The 22972-nt window shown below is 46.5% G+C and overlaps 2 protein-coding genes across 7 annotated transcripts in view; one reads left to right on the top strand and one right to left on the bottom strand.

Moving 5' to 3' along the window:
• Positions 1–13: 13 nt before the first annotated feature.
• Positions 14–10597, top strand: esr1 (estrogen receptor 1). Its single transcript, XM_030109705.1, has 10 exons — positions 14–92; positions 441–1088; positions 1891–2105; positions 2650–2766; positions 3293–3474; positions 3650–3803; positions 6013–6151; positions 7177–7310; positions 8216–8399; positions 8483–10597. Exons 2-10 carry the CDS (start codon positions 652–654, stop codon positions 8805–8807), a joined length of 1887 nt encoding a protein of 628 aa, XP_029965565.1. The 5' UTR covers positions 14–92; positions 441–651; the 3' UTR covers positions 8808–10597.
• A 295-nt stretch (positions 10598–10892) lies between these two features.
• syne1a (spectrin repeat containing, nuclear envelope 1a) overlaps positions 10893–22972 on the bottom strand; it is a 109691-nt gene continuing 97611 nt past the window's right edge. For 5 of the 6 annotated variants that reach the window (XM_030109704.1, XM_030109701.1, XM_030109700.1 and 2 more), the window contains 17 exons: positions 21065–21227; positions 20515–20702; positions 20282–20432; positions 19689–19871; positions 19378–19515; positions 19027–19218; positions 18294–18612; positions 17595–17663; positions 17056–17189; positions 16852–16978; positions 16492–16703; positions 15920–16126; positions 15546–15674; positions 15133–15447; positions 14935–15024; positions 14247–14305; positions 10893–12355 (listed from right to left, as the gene is read on the bottom strand). In XM_030109704.1, coding sequence (XP_029965564.1) covers positions 12064–12355; positions 14247–14305; positions 14935–15024; positions 15133–15447; positions 15546–15674; positions 15920–16126; positions 16492–16703; positions 16852–16978; positions 17056–17189; positions 17595–17663; positions 18294–18612; positions 19027–19218; positions 19378–19515; positions 19689–19871; positions 20282–20432; positions 20515–20702; positions 21065–21227 — 2968 coding nt within the window. In that variant the 3' untranslated portion in view covers positions 10893–12063. The remainder of the gene's footprint in view (positions 12356–14246; positions 14306–14934; positions 15025–15132; positions 15448–15545; positions 15675–15919; positions 16127–16491; positions 16704–16851; positions 16979–17055; positions 17190–17594; positions 17664–18293; positions 18613–19026; positions 19219–19377; positions 19516–19688; positions 19872–20281; positions 20433–20514; positions 20703–21064; positions 21228–22972) is intronic. The other variant, XM_030109699.1, reaches the window with a different exon arrangement.

The raw sequence follows: 22972 nt of genomic DNA on the forward strand, positions 1-22972 counted from the left end.
AGTCCATTTAGATGCCTGTGAGGCAAGCAGGAAGGAAGGGAGAAGAATCAAACGGTCTGTGTTGCACAGCATAAGTGAGGGTGATTCAAGAGGTGAGTGAGAGATCACGGCAGGTTTCAGGGGTTATTCTTTAGGCCACACTTAAATTTGTCTTTTTTCCTCTCATTTCCATTTATTCGATTTAATGCAGCTTATCAGGTATCTTCAGTGATCATATGTCACAGATAAAGGAGCACTAGAGTCTTGTAGGCTGTTAGAGGTTTTTCTTTCCGTGTGACAAATAACTTTTATTAGAATAGATAGATGGAATTGAAGTCATTGAGAGAAAACATGGAAGCTGCCTGGGAGTCTTTTTCCTCTTACGCTGTAGTAAATGAGGTGAAAAGGGAATTGGAGTGGAGTTTTGATTAGAAACATTTGTTTTTTTTGTTCTCTTGCAGCTCGGTGGGCTGAATCTCAAGGCGGAAAGGGCAAAGCTGAAGTAGTGATCCCTCCAAGTTGTCTGACAGGCTTGATTGGGAAGAAGAGACTCAGAGTGAGAGAGGACAGAGTGGAGGGAGAGGGGGAGAGCAGCACTCCTTTCCACTCCCCCTCCCAGCAAATGGGAGAGCAAGTCTAAATCATGTTGCTTATCACTGCTGCTCTGCTGTGATGTTGCTCAGGCAGAGCCCGGCTCAGAGCAGGCAGCCGTGCAGACCAGTGCTCAGACACACCAGTAGCCCGGCGTCCTCAGAGCTGGAGACCCTCTCCCCTCCACGCCTCTCTCCTCCGCCGCGCGCCCCCCTCGCCGACATGTACCCCGAAGAGACCCGGGGCTCTGGAGGGGTAGCCACTGTGGATTTCCTGGAAGGATCGTACGACTATGCCACCCCGACTCCTGCCCCGACTCCTCTGTACAGCCACTCCACCCCCGGCTACTACTCTGCCTCTCTGGACGCCCACGGACCGCCGTCGGACGGCAGCCTTCATTCCCTGGGCAGCGGGCCGACCAGTCCTCTGGTGTTTGTGCCCTCCAGCCCACGGCTCAGCCCCTTTATGCATCCACCCAGCCACCACTATCTGGAGACCACCTCAACACCCGGCTACAGGTGAGGGAGCACTGCCTGTCGTTCTGGAGGTTTTCTGGGAAAAGTATCTCTGATGTGTTCGACGGCTATAAACCACTACTTTTATTTCTGTGTTGAAATTGGGAGAAGTGTTTGTCGTCCCTGAATTTTTTTTTTAATGAATGAGTTGTGCAACTGTTTGTGCTGAAACCTGTCATGAGTGTTTATTTTAGTTTATCTCCTTAACTGGTAAGTACAAACTGCAGTAGGAAAACATAAAATGTGTTATTTCCTGTCATTTGTGTTCTCTCCTGCTGTGATCACATGAAAGTTTGATCCACATTTCATCATTTTTTTCATCAATTTTGGCATTTGCATTCAGCTGACGTTCAAAAAAAGGCCTCATAAACAAAACATAATTATATAATCACAATGTTATTTAATCTCTTGCTTTATACAAAACATTAGCATTATCTCTATAGAAAGGATCAAGCTTTGTCCTGGTTTCTAATTCCAGAGATTAAGGACTTTGTCAAGGACCTTGAGGAGGGAACAATACGTAAGAACAACAGAAGTACACATACAGATTGTTTCCTGCCTCAGGTGGAAAATAGTAGTGTGCTCCACTGGTCACCCAATATCTTATTAAAACCAGCGAGGATCTGATCTGTAATTTACCGTCCTACTCTGGTATTTCCTTTCTCTCTTCCAAAATTGTACAGATGTGTCCTCTATTCCTAGATGCTAAAAAAAAAACCCCAGTATTTCACCAGCAATCACAGTTTGTATTATTTTCGTTCTGAACACACTCGTGTATGGGATCAATATTCATGACCTGTTGCAGATCCGGCCATCAAGCAGCCTCCAGAGAGGAGCAGTGCGCCGCCCGCGACGAGGCTTACGGCGTGGGGGAGCTGGGGTCCGGGTCTGGGGCCAGAGGGTTCGAGTTGACAAAGGAGACGCGCTTCTGCGCCGTGTGCAGTGACTACGCCTCCGGCTACCATTACGGGGTGTGGTCCTGTGAGGGCTGCAAGGCCTTCTTCAAGAGGAGCATCCAGGGTGGGTGGTCACGGGGGGGGGGGGGGTCTGTTGAAAACGTAGCACACTGTTGCATATTAGATGTTTGTTTTTGTCACAGCTGTCCTGGAAAATGTTCAATATTCATATAATAAATTCACTGGAGCCTAAAAATGTTTAGTCATTTGCTAAACAAAAGAGAGAGAACGCAGATAATACACCTCATCAACTGTGCTATTGTGAGGCCAGCCTCAACACATTACTTTTTACTGTTATTATTTTCGGTTACGAGCCGCTGACCATTTGTCCGGCCACGACTGCTCCCCAGAACTTCATCTCTGGAGCGGCTTAGTCGTGTTTACGACACGCGACGCTGTGGCATACTGATGCCGAGTCTTTCGTGGGCTGGCCATTAAGAAACAAATAGTCTCCATGGCGATGACAAAGCCAAGATGCCACGTTTTAATTTTCCTCATCTCGGATTCATTTCGACTGGGAATAGAGTGTTCCTGGCTACTAAATAACCCAAATCTGAAGTGAACACTGGAACGAGGGGCTGACAGTAATAGATTTTCTTCCATTTCAGGTCACAATGACTATATGTGCCCAGCGACCAATCAGTGTACTATTGACAGGAATCGGAGGAAGAGCTGCCAGGCTTGCCGTCTCAGGAAGTGTTATGAAGTGGGCATGATGAAAGGAGGTGAGTGGACATATCACAGAGTAGATACCTGAGTTTTTTTCTTCTCCTTTTGTTGCAAATATCATCTTGTTTTTGAAGAATTTGTCTAATTTTATGCGTTTCTCTGGATATTTTTGTTGCTTTTCTCATTTTTTAATGTGTTTTTAATTCAGTTCTTTTTTAATTTCTCCGATTGAGCTCTCCCCCATTAACTTAGTGAAAAAAGTGAATGGCGTTAACGTTGGATTGTTGTAATTCCACTCGCACCAGTCATGACAGCGCTGTTGGATGCAAATTAGCTTGAGAGACTAACTTTAACTTGGCCTTGAAAAGATTTCCTCTTAAGGAGGACAACTACTGATTAGTGCACACCCACATTTTTGTTTTCATACTTCTCCGATGACTTGAGCATCCATAGAGTCTGACGTGGAGTGATGAGTGAGCAACATGGAGGGAGAAAAACCTGATGATTTACACACACACATGCCTGTATTTGTGTCTCTCTGTAGCTGCGTGTTGTATTAAACCCCCTGCTGTGGTTCTCAAGGTGTGCGTAAGGACCGCGGTCGTGTTCTGCGGCGTGACAAAAGAAGGACGGGCGTCGGTGACAAAGATAAAGTTGGTAAAGACGCCGAGCAGAAAGCCAGTCCCCCTCAGGACAGCAGGAAACGCAACAGTGCCGGCGGCGGTGGAGGAAGATCCTCGGTGTTTAGCATGCCTCCTGATCAGGTAACATGTGGAAATAAACACCTGCAGCTGCTTTTATGTGACACCTTCCATCTAGTTTGTTGAGTTTAGATATCATTTTCAAATTAAAGGTGGACTTTTTCTTACATGTTCGTATTTTCAACGTATGCCCCTCTGGTTCCTTGCTGGTTGCATGCGGTTCCCCCTCTGTCCTCAGGTGCTCCTCCTGCTCCAGGGAGCCGAGCCGCCGATCCTCTGCTCCCGTCAGAAGCTGAGCCGCCCCTACACTGAAGTCACCATGATGACTCTCCTCACCAGCATGGCTGACAAGGAGCTGGTGCACATGATTGCCTGGGCCAAGAAGCTTCCAGGTACGAAGGAATAAAGTATGCCTTGCAGCAGAGGCACGCCATCAAATGGCTTTACAGCGGCGAACACTGCACTGACTGTAATCCCAAACTGCTGTTCCAGGCTGTTGATAGAGTGACTGATCACTGGCATTAGTTTACCAGATGCCGCCTGGCTTGAGTTGGGTTTATGAGCTAAAAAAACCTTCAGTACATGCCAGCGTTCTGCTGATGTTCATGACCCATTAGCATCAAACATATCCTGTCTGTAATGTGGTGATTCCAGCATCAGTGTACACCTTTCACTTTGGCCCAAAATAAATCTCCTTTATGCAGCATTTTATTTGCTCGCATTCGTGAGCAAATAAGTTTTTAGAAATGATGCCTGAACTCAGGGAAACTTTATTTTTTCAAGGTTAGAATGACACCAATAAAGATGCAGCAACATCATAAGACTACATTTACGCTGTTGTTTAATTGTCGATAGTTGTAGCTGCAGAGGTTTGGCTTTCAGATTACGTCTGTAGTTTTGGGCTGATGGTCAAAAACACTTGGCCAGATTGTTGTTGTCGATCAGCCAGTCGGCCAGGCTCAACAGGAGCATCCTGACATCGGCCGCATGCCTCGTCTGAGCAAGGAGATATTTTCAGAAGCTTGGAAACGCTGCCGCTCGTAGCCTTCGTGCAGCAGCGGCTTGGCTCATCCACTGCTGTCTATTTGACTTGTGAGGCAATGGCGAGGCGATGGGAGACCTTTGTAGTAAAAGCACACATGGAGACACACACACACACACACACACACACGGACACACACACACAAATGCAGAGCCATTACGGTGATGGTAATTACAGTCATCACCTTTGAGAGGATTGTTTGGTCAATCTGCTGGCACCCCATCGAGCTTAAATGCAGAATAAGACACATCAACCTTTCGCATCTGGCTCCCCACCTCTCTCTCTCTCTCTCTTTCTACACTGTCACACACACACACACACACACACACACACACACACACACACACACACACACACACACACACACACACACACACACACACACACACACACACAGACACACACAGGCAGGATCTCTGCGGTAAATCACGAGTTTAAGGTATCACAACCTTGTGCGTCACTAAAAGCCCAGAGACACACAGTTTTAATTGCAAGGCGTTCCAAACTCGGTACAGAAGGGGGGCGATGGGAATGAATTGGCAGTAATTACATATGAATCGAGAAAGCTGAGTGCCGGCGATAAGGCTCCTTATGAGAGCACAGAGATTACAGATGGCTGCATTTAAGGAGCTGCTCCCCGCCCGATAACAAGGGCTTGAATGTTTCTGCTTTTGTGAATGGAAAGACAAGACAGAGCATTAACGATTTTATGATATGTCATGGTTTAAAAAAAACATCACCACTACAAATATTCTAAACTGTCTTGGCAACATTTTCCTCTTGTTTTGACGGTGATCTGTTTATGTGGGTGCCGGGTTAGTTTAAACACATTGGGTGGAGCCCAGTGAACCCCAACTTGCTTTTGATGGAGGCGGTCCACCTCGCAGTTTTCAGTCACTGTGTGACTGTGTTTGCGTGAATTTCTAAAGGGGACTCTGGATAAAAGTGCAGGAAATGTGATTATTTAGGACTCAAATGTAACAGATACTCTGAAGGATGTGACAAACTTGCGTTCAGCCCTCTTACAGTAACTTTTGCTATTCTACACATAACACTGTGACTGTGCTTTCACGCAGCAATGCAAGCAATTTAAAGCCAATAATTAGCTTTAAATGCATGTTTGTGGGAGGAAACTGCAGAACCTGCAGAAAATCTGTGCATACATAGAATATGCACGCTCCACATAGAACGTCTTCAGAGCCCAACTTTGCAGAAGGGTGAATTTGTCAGTTCTCCACACCCTTCGAATAAGAGGAAATAGCTGAAGTATTGATTTCAAATCTTGATTTAAATTGAAAGAGCCGATTTCACTTGGCTCAAATGAAGCCACTTGTCTAGGAAAGTTACATATTTATTGCTCTGAAAGCGGCAAACAACACTTTCTCTACACTATCGGGCCACTTTCCACAGCATTCTTACCCAATGCAGTTTTTGGTATTTTTATTTACAATCTAATGTTAATCTAATTCATATATATTTGTAATGATTAATTTCATTGTATATAGTGCTTTGAGTTTGACACTAACACAGTTTGCTGGTCTTCATGTGCTTTTGTCCAGGCTTCCTGCAGCTGTCCCTCCACGATCAGGTGCAGCTCTTGGAGAGTTCCTGGCTGGAGGTGCTGATGATCGGACTCATCTGGAGGTCCATGCACTGCCCCGGAAAACTCATCTTCGCACAGGACCTCATACTGGACAGGTAGAGAGGAATGCTCACCCTGACATGCATTTATTTTGGTTTTGTTTTTCATCTTTCTGCCTCTGCTTTTACTTCCTATTTCAATTTTTTTTTTCCGTGTGTGTTTGAGATAGGTCTCAGGAGTGGGACATCAGCATTGTAGATTTTCCATTTGACACCTTTGCAGCCATTGTGCCGTCCCAGCACATCTGATGCAGAGTGAAAGACTAATTACAGGTTCCCCGTGGGGACGAGAGTAGCCTCTCTCCAGCCGAAGGATACGCAGACTTCATTACAGGGTTGAGCTGGCAACCAGGACAGAGATTTAATCAAATCCCCAATTCAAGGAATGACAGAAAACGGGGAACGGCGGAGGGAGTGACGAGGGGCACAGAGGAAGAGGAGAGGGAGCTAAAAGACGAACAGATGATAAAATGAGGATGCAGGGAGACATGGGTGTTTGCTGCTCTCCTGGCACAGCTTGTTCTCTCCATTTCTCCCCGTGTTCGGCGTAAACAAGCCGGCCAGCTGCAGCATCCACCTCGGAGAGGAGGAGAGCAAGGTGGAGGCAGCGAGCGGGATGCAGGAGGCATGCAGACAGACAAAGCTTTTATCTTATGATGTGCCTGATGGTCCCATTTGATTCGGAAGTGTATTACAGCGTATTATCTCTAAAACCCGGCCCCTGTGTGAGTGTCCTCACCAATTGGACATGATGACTAAAACGCTGCGGGTCAGGGTTGACACATTCCCTTGGCTCTGTGCAGTCCAAGTTTATCTTGCACTCCAGCCACTGGATATTATCCATCTTTCCGTCACTTTTCAGCAGTGCTGACAAATGGAGCGGTGCACTGATTCAGTCCATTAGTTGTTTATCTGGCCACTCGGAATAGCTTGAGATCCTTGTGCGCCGCACACTGCCGCTCTGGCTGCGTTCAGGTCAGACTTCTGAGTTCTATTGAAATCCCGTTTAACCGCTTTGACTTTCTTTAGAAAGCTCAAGAGGGTGGGTTCTTGTTGAAGCCCTTGAGGTTTTTTTCTTCCAGGAACGAAGGCGACTGCGTCGAGGGCATGGCTGAGATCTTCGACATGCTGCTGGCCACCGCCTCCCGCTTCCGCATGCTCAAACTCAAGCCGGAGGAGTTCGTGTGTCTCAAAGCGATCATCCTGCTCAACTCTGGTGAGACTACGTGTCTGTGTGAGCGTCGGCCTGCTTCAGAGTCACTCTTCCAGTAAAAACAGCTCTCAAGGGTAATTTCAAATGTTTTTTTTTTAAATATAGTTTACTTTTCAATGCATACCATGCCACAGCTTTCCACCTCTGTTACAGAGACTAAATATTGTCCATTGTCAAACTGCACCCACAGGGGTGGCGCTCAGACGCATTAGGCGAACAGAGTGTTCCAGAAAGGCCCGTGCCGTCAATATACCTGATAACCGTTCCCATGGCAACATGAGACAGCACACAGAGTTGTGTTTGTCCCGGAGATTGAGATATTTCTATATAGGAAACCGAGAAGACTCAAATACCCGAGGCTCAGCTGCTGGAGCAGGGCGAACTTTTGATTGCTGCGTAACTACAGTGTTTCTTATGCAAGTGAGTCAGAGCTCCGATCAGAGCGAAGGTAAACATTTTTGCCATTTTTCCACTTTTGTTAAAGATTTATAGCAAGATAAATGAATAGATAAGTAGTTTTAAAGCTGATCCAAACTTATCTGGAGGGTGTGTTTTTCTCTCATACGTAACGGTCAGTAGTTTACTGTTTTACTTTTTTTTTTTCCTGTCATTGCTCGCCTTGGATTTATGACAGGGGTGTCAAACATAGGGACTGTGGGCCAAAGCCAGGCCACCAGAGGGTCGACTCCAACCCGCCTCGAAGTGTGTTAAATTCATTTTATTAGTGCAAACAAACTAAGAACAAATGGGGTTGTATAAGGTTCCTTAATGCTGTTACATTAGAGAGCAGCCAGATGCTGAAAGTTGAAGTTATCTAGGAAAAAGCAGTTTTTTTTAACACTTTTTCAGTTTAACAGACAAACCAAAAAGTTGGTGTAAGATGGAATTTTTCTTCTTCAATCCGTCAGGAGCCTTTTCCTTCTGCACCGGCACGATGGAGCCGCTTCACGACGGCGCGGCGGTGCAGAACATGCTGGACACCATCACCGATGCCCTCATCCACCACATCAGCCTGGCGGGGGTCTCGTCCCAGCAGCAGTCCAGGCGGCAGGCCCAGCTGCTCCTGCTGCTCTCGCACATCCGGCACATGAGGTGAACGCCGGTTCCTTCGTTGTTGAAGTCGCTCGATGGAATCGATAGCTCACCGCCTTGCTTTCCCGTTCCACGTTCCGCAGCAACAAAGGAATGGAGCACCTGTACAGCATGAAGTGTAAGAACAAAGTGCCTCTGTACGACCTGCTGCTGGAGATGCTGGACGCTCACCGCCTGCACCGCCCGGTCAGACCGGCCGAGTCCTGGCCCCAGGCTGACAGGGAGCCTCCCCCCTCCGGGGGGGCCGACGGCGGCAGCAGCGGCGGCGGTCCCGGCTCTGATCCCGGTCCCGGTTCTGGGTGCAGCAGCAGCTCCTCCTCGGTGGGTTTCAGTTCGAGCAGAGCCTCCTCAGGCCCGGGAGTCCTGCAGTTCGGAGGCTCCCGTTCTGACTGTGCCCACATCTTATGAGAGGAAACACAACGAGCGACAGCCGGAGTCAGTCCAGCGTGAGACAGAAAAGAAGTCCTATTTGAATATATTTCATGAGAGAATTATTTATAAATGAATTGATTTTATAGCTCTCGAAGGAGAAATGGCTCCTCTGAACAATCCGGGCGTCAGTGCTGTCAATCTTTCGTTCAGTCTGTGATTTCCAGTCGGCTTCTCAGTATTGTGATTCTGACAGGAGGGGTGAGGTTGCACTGTGGCAGCGTCTTCGCTACAGAGACATTGAGAGCAGCTAATTTTTCTTTGTTGTGACCAAAGTGCACTTCTTCTTATAATCAAGGGGCTGATGGGCATTAACCCGAGAGACTGACAACAAACTGAAAAAAAACAAAAAAAAAATAGTGTTATTCATGTTGTGTTTAAATGTCAGCATTGGTTGAGACCAAATACCAGATATTATGTTTATATTTGAGAAAAAAATAAATCCACAATCAGATAACAGGAGGAAGCAGGGCTTTATCGTGGGGTAGCTGCAGGTTATCCTGAGCTTTTTGTGCAGAGGAGGCTTTTCTTTGTGTTTGCTTGCACTAAATCTTTTCTCCGGCTTCATGTGTTGAATATCCGTCTGTTTTGACTGCAAGAGACTCAGAGTGGATCATCGGGAGACTTCGATTGAGCTTTATTTCATTCATTCATTTGTTGACTGCATGTTCAGTTTGGCTTTAAAAAAAAACAAAGAATATCATTATTTGGCCTTTAAGTGACTGAGAAAACAGATGATTTCATTTTCAGTTGCTTTAAACAGTGTAGCTCGCTAATGTGACTGTTTCAGTTTTGAAACTGGGCCCAAAGAGTTGTTTACATATTTCTTCTCTGTCGGATCATCAGAAGAAACGATGAACCTTCAGATGCAGACTTAATCAAGGGCATTTCCACATTTCATTATTCACGCATTTTGATAACTGTAGTGACTTTACGTGAAGACCTGATGACCTAAAATGTTTAAATGTATCTGCAGCGAGTCATTCAAGCTCTTTTTTAAACCGAACACACGATTGAAAAATGACATTTAATCACCCAGCGTTATGTTAGACAGATTTACCAATGACAGAGATCTCTCGAGTCATCCATGCATTTTTCTTTCCTGCTTCAGCCATGTGTCAGGATTGCAGGTGATTATAATGCAGAAAAAAACTGATGTACAACTTGCCAGTGCATCCACGTGTCCCGGTGCGGCGAGGTCACAAAACACAAGTGCATTTATGGAGGCAGATTTAGACGGTTGATGAGTTTCCACACAGGCTTTTCCTCTTACCTTATTTTTTTCTCTCGCTCATTTGTTTACAAAGCAGATGCATAAAACAACCAGGACTGTTTAACTCATTTCCACACTGTTTTCATCAACTGGCAGTCAGAAACACGAGGCTCTCTCTGCACCTTTTGACATTTCTAGCCTGATAAACTGATGCTTATGAGGTTGTTCGTGGTTCTTTAATTAAATTATATCCAAATGTGTCATATTTGATCCAAAATTCTTGCAAAATGGAGAAAGATGATGAATTTAAAATCAAACACTGACAATTACAGCAACATTTCAAATGATCTTACCAGTACAGTGGCATTTTCATCGACTTTATTTGAATTACAACGGATAAAACTTGCTTATTTAGTGTTATTTTGTTTATAATGAAGTTTTAATTTATCTAAAATATATGTGCAAATTAAAGGTAATTACATTTCATGAAGTGACACACAGCCTTGCGATTTTCAGTCTCATCTGAGCCACGTGGAAACGTGTGAAAAGCATCCAGTCAGGACCAGAATATAGGATTTGGCCGTCTGAGCTTTTGATTGTAAATCAGGCCAAACCTGACTGTGTCATTTGTTTACTGTGCATATCTAAAATAAAAGCCTTGATTGCAAAAAAAAAAAAAAAAAAATCCCTGCTCATTGCTTCTTTCCTTATGAAGTTCATGTGAAATAAAGTCAGAACACACACAAATAAATACTTCAGGTTTTATTATCTGCAAAGAGTGTTCTTCATGGAGTTGGCATTAGCAAACTGTACATACATAAATAACCATTTTCATATTTCATTTTTTCAACTTTACAGATTCGGATGTCTCGTCACTGCAGAACAATTATCGCAGTTACAAAGCGCACTACTGTGCCGCAGCAGTCTACTAAAAACACTACCAGTGATTGTTTGGCTTTCTTAAAAGCAGAGGACTTCAGAGTGCATGCCCAAAACAGAGAGATAAAAAAAATAACTGCCTGTACTTAAAGGCATTTCAAACAATAATATACAAATCACTTGATTTTCTTTTTCAAACAAAGAGAGCTAGTCTTTTTTTTTTTTTTTTTTTTTTTTCCAGACCTGCCCCGGTCGATTAAATACTGAAAATAAAATAAAAAAACTAAAAACAAGAATTTGCTTTCGGGATCGGGAGTGGGCGGTCGTGGCTGGAGGGCTTTCAGTGCAGTACCTTTGACAGTGTTCGCATCAGTGCGAAAACTTCCAATTTTTTTTCTTTTCTTTTATTTTAACACCAGGAAAGACTTCATTTTCAAATTCGGGATGGCTCATTGGAAAGGTGTTGAGCAGAAAAGACGAGGCTACACCTAAACCCGTCCTTCGGGGGAAAAAAAAAAAAAAAAAACGCTGGTGTGTAGCTTCAGTCATTTTGTCGGAGAAAATCTCCAGATGTGTCATTTTGGAATGAGGAGTCTTCACGCCTCAGACCGAACGAGTGCTGCTCGAGTCGACGCTACAACTCAAGGTGGCGCCGCAGCTTCATCAACGCCTAACAACCTAATAACTGATTGAACACTAAATAAATAGTAGCAGCACTGGATATCATGGACAAAAAAAAAAAAAAGCACGGCTGACTTTGGCTCCCGACATACAGTATATAAATAGTGCTTTGTTTCTCGTGGATTTCACAGGTTTCTACAGAAACCCGAGAAATAATATATACTAAGTTAAAACAACATGAAATATTTGGACACCTGGGGGTGGGGGGGGTTCCAGAAAAAGGTCCATTTAAGTCTGGAGGGTGTTTTCTCTTTAAAGGGATGAGGTGATGATTTGGGGGAGTGGGTGTGCAATGTCAGTGAGTCTTCGTATCGCCTCTGAATCGCTTGGTAACGCGAGTCGCTCCCCGGCGGAGGAAGGAGCTTGCTGCTTTAGGGCACGGGGTGAAGAAGAAACATTCACAGGAGTCAGTGGAGAAGAGTCCTTGGCAAAGTGGCCGGTGGAGCGACCGGGCCGCTCCCCTCATATGGGCGGAGGTCCGTTGGTGTAGCGCAGCATGGGATGGAAGGAGCGGGCGAAGTTGTTGGCGTGGTGGCAGCTGTAGTCCTCCTCCGTCATTGGCACCAGGCAGGCCAGGCCGATGAGGAGCAGGAGGAGGAGCTGGACGGGGAGGGCGGCCCTGAGGACCCGCAGCAGGAAGGACGGCTCTTTGGAGGAGGAAGTGGAGGAGGAGGAGGAGGAGGAGGAGGAGACGCCGTCCCAGAGGTCAGAACGGGAGGAAACGCAGCCAGCGGCGGCGGGTGATCTGCTCCGGCTGCAGGAAGAGCCAGACGGGAGTTTAACACGGCAGAGCCAAACCCACTGCAGTCCACTACCGACCCCTCTGTAGAGAAAAATGTCCCAACTCCGTAGCTCAATGTTACCAAATCTGAAATCATGTCACTTTTGTCTGGGTGATTAAGTTTAGTCTCTGAGTTGGGAATTTTTCACTACTTTCAGACAACTGAAGAACAAAAGCTCACAAAAAGGATAAGATGTGGCAGCAGGAAACCTACTGCACCAAACATGATGTTAGCAAACACTTAACTACTAAACTAAACACACAAACTACTCAAAAAAGCAAGGAAATGTGTTTTTGGTACATTATTTCTTTGGTGTGACAGTAAATTCAACACTGCATGAATGTATTTTTGTTGCCTTTATAAATGCTGCCACATCTCTAAGGATCATGCATTTGTGGGATGAGCAATAGTGAATCTGTGGGTTATAATCTTTAAAAAGAAAGCTGAAGTATTTGAGACAATTTGTTGGATTGCAAATATGTCTTGTACTGTAAAATCTTCATGGGTACAAATTCATAAACTGACCTCTGCTGCTCATCCCACAAATGCATGACCCTTCCAAACGTGGCACCATTTCAAAGGGAAATAAGCTTTCCCATGGTATGAAAGTTATTGCCAAGTGGCTTTGTTTCAACTAAGAAATAATCTATCGAGCACAGATTTCCTCACTTTTTTTTGTGCCTGATTTGTTTTGGACAAGAACAGAGGAAGAATGGCGCATCGATCAAGAGAGTCAAAGAGGTGTAGACCTACACAGACACACAGAACCGGCACAGACGCACAGGCACGTTAACGACAGAGACCTAACCACCAGCGTTTTCAGCCGGCGGCCGTGGCCGAGCGCGGAGGCGGGGCGGGAGGGCCGCTCCGGCTTCAGAGCCGACTATGTGAGAGTTCAATGCCACGCATCGCTCCAAACAGAAGCAGGAGAAATGCCAAAAGCCTCTCTGGAGATTTCCACGCTCGGAGCCAGGATTCAAGGGGAGGAACAGTATGTTCCGACTGCGGCTCATCCTCGCTGAGGCTGAAGGAGGGTCAGACACGCTGACATCCCTTCAGCCAGTTACAGCTCGTCCTCCTTCATCCTGCAGCTGCCGGGAGGGAGGCTCACTCCGCGCGTCTCGAGACATGGATGTCATTTTTTTTAATTCCACAAAACATTGGATTCTTTAGTCCAGCAGTAAATGACAGCTCCTGCTTCCTTTGCATTTTTCTCGCAGTACTAGTTCAGTCTGAGTGGCTTTTAATAGAAATCATTAAAAAAAAAAAAAAAAATGAGAAGAGAATCAGAGGAGGGTGAGTCAAAAGGTCTGGAAAGGAAAAGTGGGAGTTAACCAAGACGGAAAACCTGCAGGAGGTTAATGCATCACATCCTGCTGCAGGCCTGAGAGCAAGAATGAAAGAGGAAGGAAACTTTGGAAAAAGAAAAAAAAAACACAAAGATGGCTGAAGGAAGGTCGCTGCACTGCCATCTAGTGGGGGAAGGAGGGTTGCTGCGAGGTCGCTCTGAGAGGAGAGGCAAAACATGTGACGGGGCAAATATTTTATGACGCCATTCAAAAAGCAGCAGGGCAAAGAGAAGCAGTAAAATAAAAAAAACATTTAAAGGAGGAGAGGAGCGGCCGGAGGATGGCCGCTCCCCGCTCGTTTAAGAGCTGACAACATGGCCTCTAGAAGGAGGGAGGATCATGGAACACTGGGTTGAGCTGTGAAGCCAGTAAAGACAGCAGCTGATCGAGTTTAACATGATTGGTTGTGATTAGCCGATTTGTGTAGATGAGTTAAAAAAAATCAAATATCAAAGCAGAAGCAGCTTTGGTTCCATCATCATCCCGAGTTTTCTAGAGTCCAGGAGAGATGTACCTGTGGCGCGGGCCGCTCTCAGGGTGTCCTGGGTGGGCCTGACTACTTTTGCCTCGGGGCTGTACCACGTAATGAGCAGGGAGGGGTAAAAGAAAGAAAAGAATGTTTCAGTCAAGGGCAAAAAAAGACAAAGCCTTAGATGAGAGAAAAATAAACAACGTAAAGAGAGCCATAACATCGCTAGAGAAGGAATCATTGACAACCAAAGAGCAGCAACATAATCAGTGATGGCGATTGACTTACAGATCCAAGAAATCTGGCTTCTCAGGACTACATCCTGACAGACAGCATTCAGATACAAACTCCCACAATTAATTGTTTAACTATCAGCAAAACGGTTTATTTTCATGTATCTAACCCAAAATTAGCCATGAAGAGATTTCAGTGAAGTTGTATCACAGTGACACGAAAAGCCAGGTTTTCTTGTAATTTTTGGCAGATCAATATGGTGGGAGGAGGAGGGGGGGGGCAGCACAAACTTCTCTTAACGGGGAGGAGGGAAGGATCTTTACACATTAGCAGAACAATTGCAAAAAGGAAAAAAAAAAAACGTTTGATTTGGTAAAATGAGAGATGGCAATATCTCTGAAACTATCAGAGGAGGAGAATGAGGAGTGCATTCAGAGGGAGATGCTGTCGAGCACAGAGGCTACTGCCCCCTACTGGAAGCTATGAAGAAAGACATTACCAATCGTTTGCGGCTCTGGGCCGTGACTTCTGAACGTGGAACAGCAGAGGCGCAGGCTTCTGACTTGGCTACAGGCAGTGGAGGACAAACCTGGAAATAAACAAAGACAGCAATCATCTTTACGATACTCAGATGAGAAAAGATGACGACATGCTGAGCAAAGAAAGATAAAAAGTGAGTGCGGCCGTGGACTCGGACCTGCGGTGTGTCTGCCGCCTCCATTCTCCTCTCCAGCTGCTCCAGGTCTGAGCTGACCTCCCTCTGCAGCAGCCTCAGCCGGTTCCAGATCACATGAACTTTCTCCTGGGCCTCCAGGCACTCGCTGCCCTGAGCCTGGATCTGCTCCGAGGGAGGCGGCGGCGGCGGCGGCTGCTGCTGCTGCTGCTGCTGCTGCTGCTGCTGCTGCTGCTGCTGCTGCAGAGCCGGAGGCTTGGTGTTGACCAGCAGCTGAGCCGACAGCTCCTGAAGGGACGACACTTTGTGCTGCGAGTCCAAAAGCTCACACTTGATTTGCTGGAGGGGAAATAAAGCAAATGTTTGCATTTCAATCAGTTTATTAACCAGTTAGAATGAAGTAATGTTCTAACCTTGCCGTACATAAAGAGACGTACCATCAGCTTTTTGTGACAAGTTCGTAAAGTTTCCAGATTTGCTCTGTGAGGAACGGGAACCACCTCATTTCTCCTGCGGTCGATGTTTTCCAGCCAGAGCAGCAAACCGTGGCTCATCTCGTGGAACTCCTGAAGAATTGACGCCTTGTTAGTTTTTTCTTTGTTTGAAATAAGAAGTAATGTTATGAATAAAATGTTACATAAATACATTATCTGCAAGTACAGATGCATTTGGTCTTAAAGGCTCCAGTAAACAATGCTGTGAAGCGAAGTTATTTCTGTATGAATAACTGTTTGACACACACCCCTGATGTTTGAAAGTTTGAAATGCAACCAGCAACTGCTGGTTTTTTGGGAGTGTGTGCTTCTCATACCTGACACTGCATCAGCGCCCTCTGCAGCTCCTCCCTCCAGTCCTCCAGCGAGGCGCCGAGCCGGTCCCAGCGCAAGTTCATCTCCTTCAGCCCGTCCCTCAGCTCCCACGCCTCCTCGGAGTCGGGCTCTGACTGGAGGAAGTCGGCACTGCTCAGATTGATGGACAGCACCTCCGACTTATGGACGTCCATCCCCTTCTGCAGCTCCTGAGGGGAAGAGGAATAAAGAATATTCATGAAAGCATGAAAACATGGAGAAAGATATTATTTATAATGATGCTAAACCAGGAAGCGAACCGAACACCACAGTGCTGAAAGCAGAGCGAGCAGTGAAGAGCGGGGCAGGATTAGACGGAGGTGTTGGGACACAGTAGATATAGGTCATTTAGTTTCAGAGAGTCTATTTATAGAACAGCGATATCTTGGTTTACAGGCATCAAATGCTGTGCGTGCCTACGTGTGTGTAGACTGAACTGTCAGCATGTTGCTGTACATGTATGTGAGAGCAGAGCGCCAACATAAAGCAAGGCAAAAAGAGCTTCAGCGTTCTGTATGTGAAACAGAGTAGAAACCTTGAGTCTCTTGATCCTCTGCTGGATGGTGTGGATGTCGGTGCTGAGCTGGAGGCCTCGCAGCTGGCTCAGCTCAGCCTCGGACTGACCCAGCCAGGCCCTCATGGTCTGCAGGTCTGAGATCAGCTGCTGCCACTGCTGCAGGTCCTGCTTGTGCCGGTGCTTCTCGCTCAGAGACTGAGCCTGGATCAGCTCCCAGCGCTCGATCACACCTGGAGGGAGAAGTACACAGCAGTAATCAATAATACAGCACAGCTCGGTGAAGAATGTGTGTGTCCTTTTTCATTATATTTTCGGTTGTCCAAACTCAGAGCTCAGACACTCAGGTACCATGTGTATTAATGCGTGTGTGAGACGGACCTGCGCTCTGCGTGTCGGTGCCGGTGGGGTTGGTGAGTCCCTGGAGGTCGTCCTCGTCCTCGGTCAGCTCTCCCTCCGCTCTCTTCACTGCGTCGATGCTGCCGCGGCACTCTCCCATCAGACGCATCTGCGCGTGAAGAGGAAACACTTAACAAATACATCCGAATCAGAGGACGTTCACCGGAGGACACGAGAGAGACTCACATAGCCCATGTAGGTGGAGTCCATGTCGGGGCTGGACCGGCTGGCGGCCGCCTCTCTCTGCTGCAGGTGGTACCGTCCCGCATCCAGAGCCTGATCCAGCTGCCTCAGACTGGCCTCCAGCTGGCCCGGCTCACCTGAACAGGGAAGGAGTCACACGCTGTAAACCTCTCAGAGTCTCAGTCTGCACGCTGTGTGTGACGAACGATGCCTGGATGACATGCATTAGTCTGAAACGTAACAGAACGACGAGTCCACTGTAGACAAACAAAGGGATCGGGGTTTCACACATTATGATGGTAATGCATCGTGAAACAAAATCAAACTCAATAAAAAAAAAAAAAAAAAGATGTGATGGTGCCTGAGAGAAGAAAGCTTTACATGCACTGGGGTGATGCTGGTGTTAAGATGTAGAAAGATGGTGTGACACTGAGTCTGAACGATGGTTCTGCCCGTGGCAACAGGCTTAAAGGCAAAAGGAAAAAGAAAGAAAGTGTGATTTAGCTGATGGCATGCTGCTTTCAACTCATGCTGATTCATACCAGAGGAGGATTTCAAAGTGTTCTCAGTCAGTTTTATATAGGCCTCTGGGCTCTCTGGGATAACTACATCTGGGAAAACAGAGATACGACATGAACTACTTTAAAATGACTGAATGTATTTATGCTGATGAAATGAAACTACTTCACTCAGTATTTTATTTAAATTCGATTCGTCTTTCTGGACAATGATGTGCACTTTTCCCCGCTGTGGTTCTTCTTATACATTATTATGAAATGAGACACACTGGGCAAAGATGCTTCAGATTTTTTTTGTTGTTGTTCTTTTTTTTCTTCGTTTCTCATCATAAGAAATTCTATAGACACATTTAGCTGTTAAAATGTATTACATTAAAATCACTCTAAAATACTGTCATTTATACTATACAATAAATTAAAATGGTTTCTATGCAAGCAATCAAATATCTCTATCTGTCAAACAATGTGCTCATTGATACATTAATGTCTCAACTATGTCCTTCCTTGATAATTATCTGATGTAAGGAGAGAAAATGACTCAATTAGTTGATTCAAAGAAAAAATCATTACTAGACATTAGCTGAAAACGTTCATATATTCATGTTGAGCGTTGTTGACATCTGGACACAGATTTCTGATTAATCACGAACTGCAGGTTGAATGAAGCGACAGGAGGAGGCTAACATGAACGTGCGCGATGCGGGTGTTTGTGGTGGGACCAACCTGACAGCACCGTGGCGGCCGTCCTCAGATACTCATCCTCCTCCTCCTGCGGTCCACCCCTCTCCCCGTGGCCTCGCCCTCCAGGACTCTCCAGACCTCGGCTCAGGTCGTAGTCGTGGTCCCACTCCAGCGGGATGGAGTCCACGCTGGCCGGGGTGTCGCGGCCCGAGCGGTCGGCCCGGATGACGGCCGCCGTGCCCGAGGCCGGACGGCTGGACGCCCGCGGCGGAGACGAGTCGCCCCACTGCAGCTCCGACAGATCCCCGCCTTCCTCCATCTCCAGCTCTCTGTCGGAGCCGTCCAGTTCGTCGTCCGCCAGCTGGGAGGAACACGGAGGGGAAATGATTGCAGGAATGTAAAACAGGAGCAAAATGAGCGACAACAGGCGAGTGACGAGTTCCATTAGGGTTCAAACTACGGCGCGCTCAGAGCAAGAGGGTTTTTAAGGTAACCATGTGTGCCGCCATGAATATTATCGAGGGACCGTCTTCTATTTCTAACCAGCTGTCAGACATGTGTTCTCGCCATGTTGAGGTCATGACAGATTGTTTGGTGTGTTTTAAAGAGTTTGATCTGGCTCCAGGAAAAAAAAAAAAAAAACAGACTAAAGAATCTTTCTGGAGAAGCAGCACACAGAAATTAGTTTACATATTTTCTTCAATATTAGCAGTTATATCAACATTTGCACCACAAAAACAGTTTTCATGACGTGTGTGTGTGTATTTTCACTCACGGGGAGGCGAGTGAGCTTCTTGTAATATCTGTCCACGCGTCCGAAGACCTCCTGGCAGTACCTCTGGAGCTCCTCCAGCTCCTCCTCAATGACGGCTGCATCCAGAGGTTCGCTCTTCTCGATCAGAGCTTCGCCCTGCCTGAACACCAGCTCTATCTTCGCCGTGTTCAGATAGATCTCCTGCTGGAATGCCTGCGCAAAACAATGACAATCATCAGGATTTGTTTGTCATGATAAGAAATGCAACTCTGAAATAATGTAGTCCGATTTGAAAAAATAAAATATCAGGAAAACTTGAAACTCTGCTTTTGTGTGGATCTTGATCAATCTTCTGTGTGGTGCTGTTTGTACCTTGAGCTGCTTTATTTTGGCCTGTACGTCGCATTCAGAGAAGTGCTCTATGTTGGTGAGCTGGAGGTCCATCTCGGTCAGCCACACCAGGATGCTGTCCCGCGCCGTCTCAAACTCCTCCCTCTGGCCGATGAAGTGCTGTGAGAACAAGATGTCAGCAAAGAGCCAATCATAGAGTATTATTATCTTTCTGTAAGCTTCTCAGCTATTTACAGTTTCTTCTGTCTCCAGTCAATATTAGTTTCACTGTAAAAGTTTTTAATAATTCCAGAACTTCAGAGTTGCAATGCAAACAAATCGACCCAAACTACCTTGAGTCTGCGCAGGATGGCAGCCACCCTCCTCTGCAAGCTGTCCCAGCGCCTGTTCCCATCATGCACCATTTCCCTGAGGCGGCAGGAGGAGTCCGTGCGGTTCTCACGGGCCAAACGACGGTACTGTTTGTTGATGAGCTCGAGCTGTGTGAGGCATTCCTGCACCTGGCGCTGGAAGGCCTGCGACAGAACGCAGATGTGTTACTTTTTGTCACCGCAAACCGTCAAACTGCGACGATTAAATTCCACCTGCATGAGATCAGCACGAACTGTTGATACATTATAAGTCGGAAAATTGTAAAATACATGCAACTGTGTTTCTAGTGCAGGAATAGGCAGGCGGATGGGAATAGTCCAGGCCAGACAGTCATCTTGAAGGAATGTGCACGTGCACAGTGACTGACTGCAGCAGCTGAGCCGTCCAGGGTGAACGAGTTTCAGCAACACGACACCCGTCTTTATCTCTCGGTTTCTCTTGCCCTACTGTAACACTCCGTCGGGATCGTCCCAGTGTTTCATTTCACAGGCGAAGTTAAAACATCAGAGCAGAAGCCATCTTCATTGCGGTCATTATTGCTGAACACACGTACCTCAAACTTTTTGAGCTCCTCTTTAGCGACGGTATAGAGGACTCCGGAGGAGTTCGGCAGAGCTGCTGTTTTTTCTGAAGTCTTCAACCAGTCTTCAAACCTTGAGAAATCATCCAGAAATTTCTGCCACAACCTCCACGTCTCCTCAATTCTACAAAGAAGACGTTGATCATTTCAGGGATATTTTTTAAGGCTGTGATATTAAGATCAGAGCTGATCTGAGAGAGACTGACTTGAGCCTCCTCTCCATGGACATGGCGCAGATGTTCCTCCAGCGCCGGTCCAGCCCCCTGGTGGCCTGCTGGATGGAGTCGCACTCCGTCTCTGTGGAGCAGGCATCGCAGTCGTGCAGCAGGACTTCGCACAGGTTCAACACCGACGCAACACCGGTGCTGTGCTTCTCGATGTCCCGCTGTAACTCCTGGAAAACAGTCACAACAATAACCTGAATAACGGCGTTTGGAGCAGACCCCAGAAACTACAGTGAATCCAAATGTGAGCCAACTCTGCAGGGGAAGGAGGTCAACGGCGCTTCAGAATCCAGTCCAGATTTAGAGAAGCATCTTGGCAGCAAGAGGCGTGCAGGAGATGTATGCATGAGTCATGTTTTGGTTTCCTCGTGCGCTACAGCGTTACTCATTTTCCACCAGCTCAGCTCGAATCATGTGGCGCTGTGATCATTCGGTGTCAACAGTATGTACAATATAGCTGTCTGGCAAGCTTCCTTCACATCTAAGTGCTGAAGAATATTTAATTCTACAGATTGTGTTCTTGCTCGCTTGCCTGCTGCTGGTTCAGCTTCCTCTGAATCTCCTGGTCGTCGCAGGTGTCGTAGACGATTGGCCTTGACAGCTCCGTCTCGATGTGAGACAGCCAAGAGCGCAGGCTGCTCATGTTTTTGTCCAACTGCTGCACCGCCACCAGGGTCTCCCTCAACTTCTTCACCCTGAAAGAGAGTCGGAGGGGAATATGTGAGCCGACTGTAAACAGCTGCAGGACAGTAACATGTTGACAAGTCGCTCCGTCATCAAAACAGCAATGAGGAAAAGTAGCCACTGCAAATTTAACTCAGTAACCAAGAAAATGTTTATTAATCGATAACTTTCATCTAAAAATTCAAATGTTCCTAATTTACGGGGCAAAGTTATGTATTAATCCCTGAGAGATCATTACGTCCATCGTGTTAACCAGCACATCTGTAACAGCTGCGCTGCTCAGCTTAGCAGCCCAGAAGAGCGAAATGAACCAAGGGGAGTTTGATTTCACATCTGAGCAGATATTTTTTTTGAGAAGGGAAGAAACCTCATTTGAACTCCTCACGCGACAACTGTGGGCCATTTTGGATGTGCGAGCGCCAGACGCTTTCCCCCTCTGACCATGGATATATATATATTAGTCAACATGTAACTCTTAGAACAGATTGTTCTGCATATGTAACACTCGGCGCCTCACCCTAAAAAGAAATCTCACAACGTCACCAGACAGTCTATAAGAATGAAAACTAGGCGAGGCTCTACACTGCATAAACACAATAAAGCTTAGTAAATACACACATTGGATATGTCTCCAGAGCTTTGCAATGGATGCTGCATAATAGAAGGTGCAAACAAATGTTAAAATTACTACAGCGTCTGCACAACACAAATACAAACCGAGAATAATTCAACCTTCAAACATATTTGTTCTGACGTGGCTGCAGAGCTTCGCTGCATCAGGCTCAGGTCACATGAGACTCAAGATAAAGCTGCTGTTGTCACATTAACCTCACCATTCCTTCTATTGTCTGAACGGCTTTGCGGTGTGGATCTCCACCCTGTGTTGGCAATTTCAGGTGGTTAAAACAGTATTAAAAGATTATTATTAAACTCCAGTCAAACCAGATCTACCATCTCTTGAAGTAACAGTGTCCACAGAACACAAACACGACTGCTAAACTCATCCAGGTCAGACCTGTTCACTCATCAGAATGAGACTCCAGCTGCTGCCACAGATCTGCAAGATTTTGTCCCCCACCCCCCAAAAAAGCACTGAATAAACTCTAAAATCATCCTGCCTGTTGACATCGCAGTCGCATTCCGGCAGATCCTCCTCGCTCGGGCATCCTGCCATATCATCTGTCCCCAAATCCAAAACCATGGGGGTGTGAAAATCCCAGACGCAACGTAAACGTCAAGAAGCGCTCGCGTCTCGATCCGACCGCGGCTCTGGCTCGTCTGCCAGCTCCACATGGGACTTTCTCTGAACTCTGTTTGCACAGAGTGGGAGGGCCAGCAGGTAGTGGCGGGGTGGCACAACTGTGGCTTATCGACTGCTGCTCTCCAAGGTTAAAAAAGAGAACCCCAAACAGGCATGAGTGTGTGTGTGTGTGTGTGTGTGTGTGTGTGTGTGTGTGTGAGCGCCTGAGAGTGACATGTGCGGCTGTTTCTAAAAAGAGACAAGAGACTTACAGTCAGAGGCATGTGCTGCAGGGCTGGACTGTGCTGGAAAGCCAGACACAGAAGCAAAGGCTGCAGGCTCCATGCATAGGAGACCCACGACTGCAGCATAACATGTTCGCCGGGAGTAAAGGTGTGAAAAAATTTAAAGTTTTAGACAGGATTGAGATGTCAGCATGCTGACTTTTCTCCAGGAGGTTATAAGAGACAAAGAAAGTGCAGCTGCCCACATGAGGGCAGAAACAATCCCCGCCTT

This window comes from Salarias fasciatus, chromosome 15 (assembly GCF_902148845.1).
Source record: "Salarias fasciatus chromosome 15, fSalaFa1.1, whole genome shotgun sequence".
Taxonomy (NCBI): Eukaryota; Metazoa; Chordata; class Actinopteri; order Blenniiformes; family Blenniidae; genus Salarias; species Salarias fasciatus.